General features: G+C 30.8%; 1 protein-coding gene across 2 annotated transcripts in view; it reads right to left on the bottom strand.

The window, feature by feature from the left end:
• The window catches only part of Prp40 (pre-mRNA processing factor 40), a 149,441-nt gene that overhangs the window by 64,867 nt on the left and 70,876 nt on the right, over window positions 1-13,698 (bottom strand). For both annotated transcript variants that reach the window (XM_085822344.1, XM_085822345.1), the window contains exons 9-11: window positions 11,561-11,809; window positions 9,968-10,067; window positions 8,818-8,955 (exon numbers count right to left, since the gene is read on the bottom strand). In XM_085822344.1, the coding sequence (XP_085678470.1) occupies window positions 8,818-8,955; window positions 9,968-10,067; window positions 11,561-11,809 (487 nt within the window). The remainder of the gene's footprint in view (window positions 1-8,817; window positions 8,956-9,967; window positions 10,068-11,560; window positions 11,810-13,698) is intronic.

Below are 13,698 nucleotides of genomic sequence, written 5' to 3'. Positions count from 1 at the left end.
ATCGGAGGTGACACTCCCAAATGTGATGTTAACATTTAACTTTCTATCAATATGGATTTTATCACTGGACACAGTCTAGAGGGTAATACATGACTGCATCCCGATGAGTTTAACTTTCCAGTCGATGAACCAGATCTTTCCATAGGATGGCAACATCAGCTCCTGTATCGATGGTCATATTGCAAGAAACTCCATTTACATGTTCCATGATGAAAAGTCCATTACTGCTGCCCCTGATTGCAGAAATCGAAAGTGCTTTAAAATGGGACTTCTGAATACCTGGCAACCTTCCCCTGTAAGATGGCCACTAATTAATTTTCCTGCTCTTTGCTGGGAGCAGTCTTAGCTCTCATGCCTTGGGGTATTCTGCAGTTCCTAGGTAAGTGGACTTCACCACTGCAGTTCAAGCATTTTACAGTGGGTTTGTTGTTACCCCTATTCTTCCTCAAGACATTGATTTGCATAGTTAAATCGTCCAGACAGGCAGTCACTTGATCTACTGGTTCCTGAACATGAGCAACTCTGATTGGGTGGTGGTCTTTATGGGTTGCTTGCTAGGCTGCTTCAAATTTCATGGCATACACTAAAGCCCTTTTTAGACCTTGATATCCGCCATTCACTGAGCTTTCTGTATCTCAGGACCACAAATGCTATCTATGAAGTACTGCAAAGATTTCTCTCATTTCTGTTCAGTCTTAAAAGGCAAGATGTGACAACCCTTCAACATCTGTGGAGACCTCTGTTTTCATGTGCTTCTGTTGGTGAGATTTCAGATGAAGCCTTCTAGAGCATTTTAAACATTTCTTCTCAAACCCCAGCTCACACATGCCGGATAAAGCTTCGAAGTCCAGCCTGTGGTTTTTAGGACAGAATTTGAAGGGTATCTGCTGCATCTACTCTCAGTGAAGAGGCAAGATGACAAGCCTTAGTTTCGGAATCCAATCCACTTGCATTTGCCACTACAAAGAACTCAGTCTTGTACACTTGCTAAGAGCGTTTCCATCACATGTTGAATAGCATAGAGTGGGGCTGGTCCGGAAGACATAAATACAAATTTAAAGTCATCAGAATTTCTCCACCTGTCATTATGGATTTCTTCAAGCTATCAGCTTCCTTGGTGATAGCAGCAGTACCTCTTTCTTGAATTTCTCCAACTTTATCTATTCTACCTTCCACAGCCTCAAACATATTTTTTATTATGGCAGAAATTTCTCTTTTCATTTCCTCTTGACCTGCTTTAATCTTTTATTTAATGGAGCTGATGGTCCCTTCCATCTTTTATAGGCCTGCTTTCATCTCTAGTTGAAGAGACTTGATAAACCCTTCCATCTTTCCTTGGAAGGCAGCAAAAGCAGTCATAGTTTCTCCTCCATCGCTTTTGTCACTGACATTCAATCCCACTTCTGATACTAAAATTTGTTGCACTGGTTTGTAATGGACTGAATGCATACAGAACCGATGATAGTTAGATAAAATTTATTTTCCCAAAAGAAACATTTTACAATTCTAGAACTTTCTACAAAAACACTTGTACAGCTCCTTTCAGTAAGACAGAGCAGAGTCAGAGGTTACAATTTCAAACTACTAATAAAGCTAAATACAACTCAATGCAAAGCACATTTAAAGAGTGAAGCTCTTATGGCGATTTGTCAGTAGTCCAAGGTTAGCTCTGAACTAGGAACTGATGCTCTCTCCAGTCTTACACAGTTTTCCCCTGGCCGCTGAGAAATCTTTAGTATCTTTAATTTCTCAAATTTACCGGAAAGCATATATGGTTAAAATTACATATAACGGCCAGATAAGGTTACAGTTACACAGGTATTCATGCCAACTTCAGCTATTCAAGGACCAGAATAAAAAGTCAGCAAGCTTGGCGATTTCAAGCCAAATTTGGCAACATTTGGCAGTCAATAAAATATTCACCAATTTACCGATATAGCCAATTACCTCAGTGTTAAATAGATTTGCCTCTGTAAAACTTGTTTTTCTGGAAGAGCTTCGCTTTTTTTAAAATGCATTTATGTTACATTATACAAAATTCGTAACAATATCCTTTCATAACAAAATTTAAAAATGACATTATATTTCAGACTGTTAACTAAAAGGGAGGGGGAGTTCTGGGAATCAGGAGGGAAAAAAAAAAAAAAAAAAAAAAAAAAAAAAGATATGAACCAAATTTTGTTGGAAGATACCGAAACAAACCTACATATTTTAAGGGGAAAATAACACAATTTACAAAATGTAGTATATGCTAAATACGAAAGGCAAAAACACTTTAAAACCTGACATAAAAAAGTTTCATTTGCACGTAATTTTTCCTAAAATAGCATTTTAAGCATACAATAGAAACTTCACTGTTTATTAAAAACTGTGACAAGAAACTTGCCCTAGCAGATAAAAACAGTCAATAATGAAGATTATTTTTAGCATAGCACATTATATGGCATGGATAAAAATGAGAAAAGATAAGAATTGAAAACTTATCATGCCACAGCTTCTTAGCTTGCTTATTATTATAGCAGGAGGGGAGGTAAAATTTAAAATACACCCAAAACAAACAGCAGCCATAACATATGAACAACAAATTAGGAAAGACTGACTAAAACACTAACAAATAATTGCATGCATTTCATTTTAGCATAATGACTTTGAGTAATTCAATACCTTCACCTCTTTCAGCAGCAACTAAATACAAACTAATGGTTATGGAGAATTTTCATGAACATTATACATTGGACAAAGAGAATGAGTTTTAAAATTTTGTATCAATGACCACAAAGCCTACGTTAAAAAAAAAAAAAAAAAAAAAAAAAAAAAAAGTCATCAACTGCCCAGGACTGTTGGGCTGCAAACCAGAAAATCAATTTTGCTTCTGCCAAAATAATGTAAAAATTTTTCAGTTGATGAATTAGATTTGAGACATAATAATTTTTCTACATCATTCAATGAGTTAAATTCTAACTCAGTTTCCCCACCTAACTACACACAAATGATTTGATTCCATTTTCAACCTCTAGATGGTTTTGGACCACAAGCAATTTTTTTTAAACACAAAATTTAAAAATGGAAAATATAATACTGGAGACCAAAGCATGTGTGTCATATCTCCACTAACTGAGACTCCCTAACACCAGCTGGCCAGAGAATCGCACAATCATGAACAATGACAATACTTTGACTGGCACTAGCTGTGAGCAAACTTTCAACTATTCTGTGATTTTTCAGGTGGGAGAGGTAATAGTTTACTATCTGATCTAAATAGTAAGTGAAGCCCCCAAGACATATTGATTTGGAGCAAGTTGTATCTAACAACGGTTTTCTTTTGTTGCCATAACAGCAGAAAGAGCGACACCACTTCCAGATGACTCCGATGTTGCGGGGTCAAAGGCAAACGTCTTAAAAGCCTCTGTGAGCATAACCTTGCCTCAGAACAAGCGGCATGAGATGGTGGATGGTACCACAGGAGGTATAGATGTGGCTGTAGTGCGATGAATAGTCGACAATGATACAATTAGTATCATCATCGGACTGGCGAACAATTGTCCTATTTCACCTCGCATTTGTGATCCTTGGCCTTCCAGAGGCTTCATTTCATTGCCAATTTCCTTGTAGCAAACATTACAATCAACATCTTTGCACAGCAATGTCTGTACGCTGCAGGTGGCGGCTTATTTCTCGGTATGACCACCCAGCTTAACCCATTAGCCGCTGGTGTTACGTTGACGCAACGGTCAAAATAAATGCGTATATAAATATAACTACCTAAGATATTTTATACTAGCAGATGATTTTGTGTAGGGAATATTAAGAAGATTATTTCTGTAAAAAATACTTGCGTTCAACAATAATTTTGTTTATAATAATTAATCTCCTACTTTAAGCAAAATTGTCGACTGGGTATTTTTGCTGAAAATATTTAACGAAAGAATCACCGTCTTTATGAGTGATCTATTTTTAGTCAAGGTCACCGTTTATCAGAACATTACATCAATCAGATGTTTATGATTGTGTTCGAAAGGAAGGGAAAACAGGTGTTGCGTTGACGCAACGTCAGCAGAAAACGGTTAGTCAATCTCCTTTTTCACTCATTCCTTTCGATGTTTTGGTTCATGTTCTGGTTGTTTAAAAATGCCTAGAACGAGGTATCTTACATTAGAAGAAGAAGATTTTTTGATGAAGAAACAGATGATGATAATGTTAATAATGACCAGAATGAAACTGATATTGTTGTTGTTCCCCCAGAAATTGCAGAGGCTAGTAACGAAGAAGAAAGGAATGGCAATGTTTTAAATAATGATAATGATATTTTACCAAATGATACTGCTGGAGAAGTTGAAATTCACGTAAGAAGTACGTTTCAGCCTTCTAAAAGCATTTATAGTCATACTGAAAAGTTTAGAAAGCAGAAGACTGAAATCTTGAAGTGGATAAAAAAGGAACTGTTAGTTATGTCTCAGGAAAAACATGAAGAAAGAGATAGAAGAGAAATTATAAAAGACAAAATACAAGGTAAAACTAGTGCACAGATTTTCGATTTTCTTTCTGGTTTAGACATTTACTCTCTTCTCATTGAGCAGACAAATATATACGCTCAGAAAAAAAAAAAAAAAAAAAAAAAAAGAAGATTTATTGGAATAATATTGCTTACAGGATATTATTCTTTACCTCAAGAAAAAATGTATTGGTCTTTTGATAAGGACATTTCTGTTCCTGTTGTACGAGAATTGATATCACGTTTGCAGTACAGGAATATGAGGCAGAATTTGCATTTGACAATAGTCAAATTGACAATACTCATAAATTATATGATGTGAGACCATATCTAAACTTACTAAATATCACCATTTTTTACTACTGGAAATATACTCTTTTAGATTTCAGACGCGAGAATGCATTATTCATTTTGCAAACTCCTATTGAGAGTGTAGAATTAGCCAGAAATAGATCAGCAACAGGAAGACCTAGTAAATTCAGCATACAAAAACCATTGCATGGAGATGGTAGACATTTTATCGTAGAGTCCGTTGATAACAAAGGACTTCGTTGTAAAGAACACCATAGCCAGACTGTTTATAGATGCAAAGTATGTAATGTAGCTTTACATCATGATTGTAATCAAGCTTTTCATGCTTGAATCTTTCAAATGAAATAATCCGTATTTGTAAAAGAAATACAATGTATATTTTAATATTAAATAAATTACAAGTAAAGTGATTTGTAGATTTAGAAAGCGTTATACAGCTAAAAAGTAATCCTGCGCTCCACTCAAAAGAAACATCACACAAGTATAATCCTACTCACTAAACATACGTAGTCTTATTCCGCTGACATTGCGCGAACGCAACACTCGCTTTTTCCACAGGTAAGAGCATTTTTTTTTAAAAATGTTCAATGTAAATTTATGTTATAAATGCCTAATTTAATATTTGTTATTATTTTCATGAGAAAAGAAACATTCCTTGTAGTTTTGGTAGTTAATGGGTTAACACAACCCTATTCGAAGTCGTTGAGTTGTCTGTAAGGTCTTCGATATCGTCATAATGGCATCTTTAGTTGCTTCTTTACGGAACTACAATGGCAGAAAAAAAAAAAAAAAAAAAAAAGAGGTAAATTTTCTGCCTCTGTTACTGGTTTTATACTTAGCGAATTGCACACCAGAAATGCATGTGATGATCGCAATTCCTGCTGATTTGCCTTGAAGCTTTGATCATTTGCATGTTCGATCAAGATGTTTTTGCATACCAAATTTTGTCACGATCGCTAAAGCCCTTCTTGGTGCTTTGATTTTTTTGCAAAAGAGTGTATATATATATATAAACTTTCTTTACCTGCAAACACATGGGATTCCAATGGGAAGTTCATATTCCACTCATATTTGTCACCTATTTCTATTTTCTAAAGAATTTAAATTCCTTAAAAGACTGATAACAATTTCAGTAAATTTCAACATACTTATAGACACATTGATGACAATTTTACTTTCAACAATTTTAATCTCATCGTAAACAGCAACATTACCCAAATTGTCTAAAGTTCAATAAAACCAAACAGAAATAGTTTATCTTGTTTTAAGTATTTGTAAACTAAAGAAAATTAAACTTTTTGATAAACAAAGATTTTAATATTTCTACTAATAAACTTATTAATTGGAATTCTAACATATCTAAAAAAGTTATTGCAAATGCTATTTTTAACCAAATTAGCATAATTAAAAATGTTTACACTGAAATAGAAACATAAAAAGAAGAAATTCTATTTCTCATCAATATATTAAAAGGTAATGAAATTTCTTTAAAATTCATTAATAGTATGTTAAAGAAATCTGGAGTAGTCTATACCCTATAACGCTTTTAAAAGTATGGATTTTTTATAGGGTTTATTTTTACTATTCTGTTACTAGCATGGTCTTATGTATATTCAAAGTTGTCATGAGAAGCCCATGACGATAAGACTTTTTACTTTTCTAACATAACTTTTTTCTGTAATTTTAAAGTACAAAATTTAAAAACTAAAATTTAACTTTATAAATTTATTACTCAAATCTACAAAACAACCAAAATACACCTCGTATTTTGGTTGCAATCGTCTGCGCCAAACGTATATAAATATATTTATATATATATGTAATGTTTTCAGTTCTATTCCATTACATGTTCTGGCAGATGGTTGACGAAGCTATAATGATTGAAGCACGGAGCAAAATGATGACTCAGGACTTTTCACTTTTAGCAGCATATCTTTATTTTATTTTAGAGCAGTATTCAGTAATTGAATTATTAGATACGACTGTCTTTAATACGTTATAACATTCTAACAAAGAAAGAGGAGCATGGCGGAGGAGTTAGCAGAACGAAGGCGAGAAGGCATCTGGTATTAACGGTTACGTAAGATCGCATGATTAATTTGAATGACGCAATGCAGATAAGTTATTACGATTTCAGAATAGAGAGGAAGAATTAATGTTTATAGTTATATTATAATTCTGATTCATATAATTTTATCTTACATATATATCTACTCTGTTTCATATGTTTGTAAATTGTACATTTTTTGCTTTAAAAATGATTGAATTATGTTGTTCTTATCTTCCGGTTAAGGTTTTTATTCCTTTAGTAAATCTGTATGCAATATTTTTACAATTATCAACAATTTTAAAATTGTTTAAGTGCCGCTAAGCCTAATAATTTTTCTGATGGTGGCCATTGCTTGTTTACATTTGAAACAGCAGAGTAGTGGATTTGTTGCCAATCTAGAGAAACGTAGCTTCGCAACAACAAAGATAATGCCTTCATTTATTATTGCGAATTAAATCATGCTTAATCCTTTCTGGAATTCTTTCGAGGAAATAAGTGTTTAAGATTTACTTCATAATTTTTAATACAAATATTTTACGTTTTTATGTATTTTTGCCTTGTCGTGAAGTGAGAACTGAATTAATTGAATGAGAAATACTAAATTGTCTGTGAAAAACTGTTTCTTTTTTTGTTTTGTTTGCTTAATTTTTTATACATCGTTCTATCTTTATTATAGTATTTGAATAGAACATGTGGCAACGATTAGATAATTCTTTAAATGATATAAATTTTGTGCATTCTGAGTTATAATACGAATGAAATATAATACTGTTAAGTGAACCTAGCGCCAGAGTGTCGCTATGGTAAACAAGTGAATTTTAAAGAATGCATTTATTCTATTGTGGTTTATGTGCTGTCGGCCAAGTAGGTTTAATTCAATCCAATAAGTTTAAACGAATTGCAAGAAAAAATGTGTATAATTTAATATTCTGTAAAAGGAAGTCATGTGGTGTACACATCAGATTTTTTTTTTTTTTTTTTTTAAATCAAAACTCCAACTTTAAAAGGTAGCGTGCCAGAACGGGTTAATATGCAATCTTTTTCTTTGACTAGCCAAAGTTTTTTAGTTTTGCTAATGAAGCCAAAATGGCACACCTGTACGTACCTTACTGTTTCGTATCTCCTCTTTAGACTAGTGTCTAATGAGAGTGATGGAAGTTCTTAATTACTTTTTATGTGTTCTAAATAGGATTTTTTCAACTATGTTTTACGAATTCACTCGCATCTTAATTCATTGGATTATCTGTTTAAACATTTTGATTTAAAATTTTTCACTGAAGTATTTTGTTTTTTTTTTCACTTTCATTTCCAATTCTTTTAAAAGAGTAAAATTCTCCTTATTTAAGATTATTCTATTAGAATTTACTTTGTTTTCTCCTTGCTTTGGGAAAGGCCAAAGCAATGTTTTAATGCTTGTTTTCGGGTGAACTATTTATAATTAAAATACATTAAAATGGTTCATCGGCTAATTCTGGATACAGAAAAGCAAGGATTTTTGTAGAAGAGAGATTTCAATTAATTAAGTTACTCCGCCCTGATGAAGTGACATTGAGGTTGAGTGAATTCCTCTTCTGCTTTATTCATTTTTCTTTAAATTTCATTAATTTTTTGAAGTTGGGTTTTGCTTGTTTGAAATGTTTTGGTTTTAACATTTTTAAATTCTTTGTTGCATTTATATGATTATTTGAAATTTATTAATTATGAATTTCAATTTCTGGTCTTTGTGAAATATTAATTCTAAATTTCTTACTTTATGTCTTTAATGATAATTTTTGCAGCTCAATGCATAAAAATACTAGCCATGTTTGTGTTTTGTTTTCAAAAAGAATTGTTTTGTTATATATATATATACACATATGAAAGCTTTAAGTATGATTTTTTGTTTTTTTAAGAAATCAAAACAGTTTAAAGGATCTTAAACAATATTTAATTTTAACTAAGTTTTAAAACATGCTTTGCATACCTTTTCTTCTTTCCCTTTCTGTGTCTTATATGCATTAAAGGCTTGTTTTTTTTCATTAAGCTTTTTCAGAGTTCCATAGCGAGGATCATTAACTATAAGTTTTAATGCTTGTTCCCATGTTGCATTACTTGGAACATTCTAAAACAAAAGATAAGGATTAAATATACAATTTTTAATTTAGTTATCATGTTTAAAAATTCACTTACTTTCTCAATAAAATTTATTTCAGAACCAATCTCTTGCTTTTAAAACTGAAGTAAATAAATCATATAAATACATAATTGAAGTTAACAGAATATACTTTTCTTAATGCTAAATATAATGAGCAATGTAAATAAATAAAGATTAAGCTTAAAAAATTATGACATATACGTTTCCATAAGAACAAAATCAGTACTTTTTAGTTAATTAACTTTTTTAAGTTTATTTAAAATCCCTTCTTATAAAAATAAAATTAAATAAAACTCTAAAAGTGCATTACCAAATATTCTTTTCAAGATAAAAGACTTAATATGGAGCAAGTACAGTACAAAGTCTGTAATCCAGACTCGTCGGGACTTCGGCGATTCCGGATTAGGGGTTTTTTGGATTATAGATCATGAATTTAAATCTGGTAAGATGGCATGCAGAAATTATACAATTAAAAATATGAAACTGTAATTTATGAAATAAAGAGCAATCATGATTTAAAAGGTATCAAAATGTCCAAAAAAAAAGCTTAATATTTAGTTCTTTATTAAACATTTCTTTCAATGCAAGTTGTTTAAGTTGCTTCGTTTTTTGCGCTAATACTTTCTCTTTAATTCTATAAACAGATATAATTTCTTGTTCAGTTACAAAGTTCCACTGCTCAAATTCTGTAATTGTCATGTCGAGAATACCAACTAACTTGCCAATCGAAATTTTTTCATTTTCAATAACCTCTCTGTCACTTTCTTCACTATCGGAAGCGCAAGGGTAAACGCTTTAGGCGCATTAAACATGCATGCGTAAACGTCTTACATGCACGCGTAAGTTTGTGGCTTTGAGGTCCAGATTATAGATCATTCTGGATAATGGACGTTCAGATTACGGACTTTATACTGTACAAGGAAATAAAATTAGCATAATATGTTTCTTTACAAACAGTTCCAAACATTTATAAAACTACCTTTTCTTTTAATAGATCTTTAAATGCTTCTATGGCTTCTTTTTTATCTTTGAAAACAATAGGCTTAGATGGATCTGTTTCTTCATCATCTACTTCAGCTCTAATTTTAAAATAAAACAATACTGATTTTACAACTATTTAAAGCTAAATGCAAAAAAAAATTAAATGTAATAAATTGAATTTTGTTTTTAAATATAAAAAAGAAATATTAACATAAAAGTACAACTTTTGGAAGAGATTTTCATTTAAAATATTTATATAATATAGTTGTTCAGATAACTGTAAGTAACATTTAACAAATTACAAGTTAGCTAGAATTTTTCAGATTTCAGGACAGAAAAGATAAATCATAATAGTTAGACTAAAAGTGCAAAATAAATAAGGCATATTAGATACATTTAATTAAATTATTATATACATTATTGCAATAACTTATCATATGCGTTAAATTATTATTACATATATAAATTGATTATATTATTCATTGTATTATATATACACAGCATCGAGGTTTGCCGATTTCGCCTCATGCAAAGATTTCCGGTTTCGGATTTGGGTGTTAGAATCACTGTTGCTGTAAAATTTCAACAGCTTCTCTTTATTTTCCCGTATATAATACACAATCGTATCGCAATTCCACACGATTCTGCTATAAAATGCACCTATCTCTTGCAGAATTTGCACTTTTTGTATTACTGTCAATGCAACGTATTTACGTTTTTCAGCGTTGCAAGCAGTAAAATCATGAGTTAATTTATCCACAAAATATCCAGATAAATAAAAGGCAGCACTAAATAATCTCGTGAAATAACAAAGCTTAGAAAATACAACAATGTGAATCGTGAACTTGAAAGAAGAGTTGAGTAAATCTTCTGCTTTCTTACCTCGATGCAGATTAGAGGACAAAAAACATTTATCATGATGTCAATAATTTGGTATTTCTGTTACGACTCTAATTATTATTCGGTAAGCATTTTTTCTTCAATATTTCGTACTCAATGTTGCGGTTTCCGGAACCTCTAAACTAAATGTTTGTATTTTGAGAGGCAACGCGAATTTCAGAAGTTGGCGGATTTTCGGTATTTGACTGTACTAAGGATTTAAATTATAAACTTATAAAACAATCCTAACAACCATTTCAGTAGACGTTAATTATTTAATTATTATTATGATTACTATTAATTATTTATTTGTATTAATTATTATTCATTTTTGATTATTTAATTATTATTGATTCAATCAAATTTATTTCAGTTCTCAAAATTCAAGGATAAATAATGAAAACACAAAAGATTTAATTTTTGAAAATTGGTTTGGAGACTCAAGTTATAAAGTTTAAAATTTAATGTTTCTCCTTTCATATTTTCAAGAGCTAAAAATTATAGCAATGCATATGTATCATCTTGAATTATTTAATAAGCAAAATTAGTCATGAAACAACCAAATTAATTAATTTTCCTATTAAATTACTTTTCTTATAACATTTTCATCTTTAGTTTTTACTAAAGTACTACTGGATTAAAATAATTATATCCTAAATAGAAATTTTTTTTTTTTTTGACAGCACAGAAGTAAAAAAATACTTAACCATACCTTTCATCTCCTTCACCTTGATCTGAAGGAGTACCAATATTTTCGTTTTGTGTAGTTGGTGTTCCACTATTAGTGCCAGGAGGACCAGCCATTGTGGGCAGCTGAATGTTTGCAACATTCTGACTACCTTCAGAAATGGGTGAAGAAACCACTGGTGAACTTACACTAGCAACAGTTGGTGATGCAGTTGTTACAGTTCCAGTAGTAGTTACAACTGGAGATACACTTGCAGCCACAGTTTTTGATGGACTAGAGACATTTTCAAACATAAAAAATGTTACACATGTTCATATACATAATAACAAAAAATGGTACACTGCGCAAAAAAAAGGGGGGGGACAGTTTTATATCTCTCGTTCTACTGGGCCGATTGACAAAATTTAAATTGCATTTTTGATGTTTTGAAAGCGAGACGTATGATATATATTAGATTTATATATAGCACTATTCTAACCTAGGTATTTTGACGGAAAATCGGACTTTTTCTGAAATAACATACCAATTTTTTTACATATTTCGATTCTACGATTCAAATTATGCCAGACTGCCAAGTTTTGTAAAAATCGTACAAGTAGTTTTTAAAAAATTAGCTCTCAAAATTTTAGCTTCTCAATGTTAATTGAATTTGGCATATATTTATTAATATCTTTTTTATTAAGCTTTTTTTTATTTTTCTTTTTCCATTTCGAAATTTAGGTTCACTCCAGATAAAATTCATCCATTTTTTATGTTTTATTTTTAAAATTTCTATTTTAAAATAATTTTATAAATTTTTCGAAAAAATTTTGAATTATAACCTCTAAAATTTTTACCATCATCTGAAAGTAGGTGTAGTTCTAAGCATACCTGCAAAAAATTAGTGTTTTTTATTTAAAGTTTCTAAGATATACAGGAATTTACATATTTTTGCATTGTGAAATTTTGCATCTTTTTTTTGAAAGTGATAATAATGCCAAATATGGTTTATAGACTTTTGTTACAGTGAATTGCCATAGCTATTTTCAACCTTAAATTTAAAATAAATATTTACGGAGAATTAATTATATGAAATTTTTTCCCTCAATGATGCGTAATAAATATTTATTAATACTATATGAAAAGCTTTTTTTTTTTAAATTATAGATGATATTATTCAAATTTTTAACTTTTTTAAAATTTCTTTCTTTCTTCCTTTTTTACTTTCTTGTACGAAGTAAAAAAGAAGTATTGTAATCACGAAAAGTTTCAGGCTTCATATTTCAATGCAAATATCCATTTTCATCGCTATTGAATGCAATTTAATGATGTTTTTGCTTGACATCTGTATGTAAGGACAGAATAAGGACTCTTTTACCTCATAAAAATTATAAAACTAATTTAAAATAAATTCTAAAGAGAATTTTTCGTGGTGTCTGTGCGTATGCATATATCTTGCATAACTCAAAAACAAGCAGCCTCAGAACGTTGAAATTTTGTACTGCTACAACATGTACATGTCACCTCGTATTTTAGCTGCAATCGGCGGCACCAAAATGTATATAAATAATATATGTACATATATAGATCCACTTTGTTACTCGGCTCAGTGATTTCAGCTTTTTTATTCTTATACGTTTGTAAATTGTGCATTTTTTGCTTTAATAATGATTGAATTATGCTGTTCTTATCTTCCGGTTAAGATTTTTATGCCTTTAGTAAATCTGTATGCAATATTTTTAGAATTATAAAAAATTTAAAAGTTGTTTAAGTGCCACTAAGCCTAATAATTTTTGTCATGTCAGCCATTGCTTGTTTACATTTGAAACAACAGAATAGTAGATTTGCTGCCAATCTAGAGAAAGTAAGGTTTACAAATAACAAAGATAACGCCTTTTATTATTGCGAATTAAATCATGCTTAATCCATAATTAATAAATGTATAAACAAACGAGGAAATAAGTGTTTAAGATTTAGTTCAGAATTTTCAATGCAGACATTTTGAGTTTTTATGTATCTTTGCCTTGTTGCGAAGTGAGAATTGAATGAGAAATACTGAATCGTCTGTGAAAAATTTTTTTTTGTTTTGTTTTGTTGTTGTTCCTTGCTTAATTTCTCTCATACATCATTTTAGATTTATTAAAGCATTTGAATAGAACATATGGCAATGCTTAGATAATTCT

This window comes from Stegodyphus dumicola, chromosome 8, assembly GCF_044657685.1.
Source record: "Stegodyphus dumicola isolate Sdum_Otavi_A_Nest chromosome 8, ASM4465768v1".
NCBI lineage: Eukaryota > Metazoa > Arthropoda > Arachnida > Araneae > Eresidae > Stegodyphus > Stegodyphus dumicola.
This window is presented reverse-complemented; position numbering and strand designations above follow the sequence as displayed.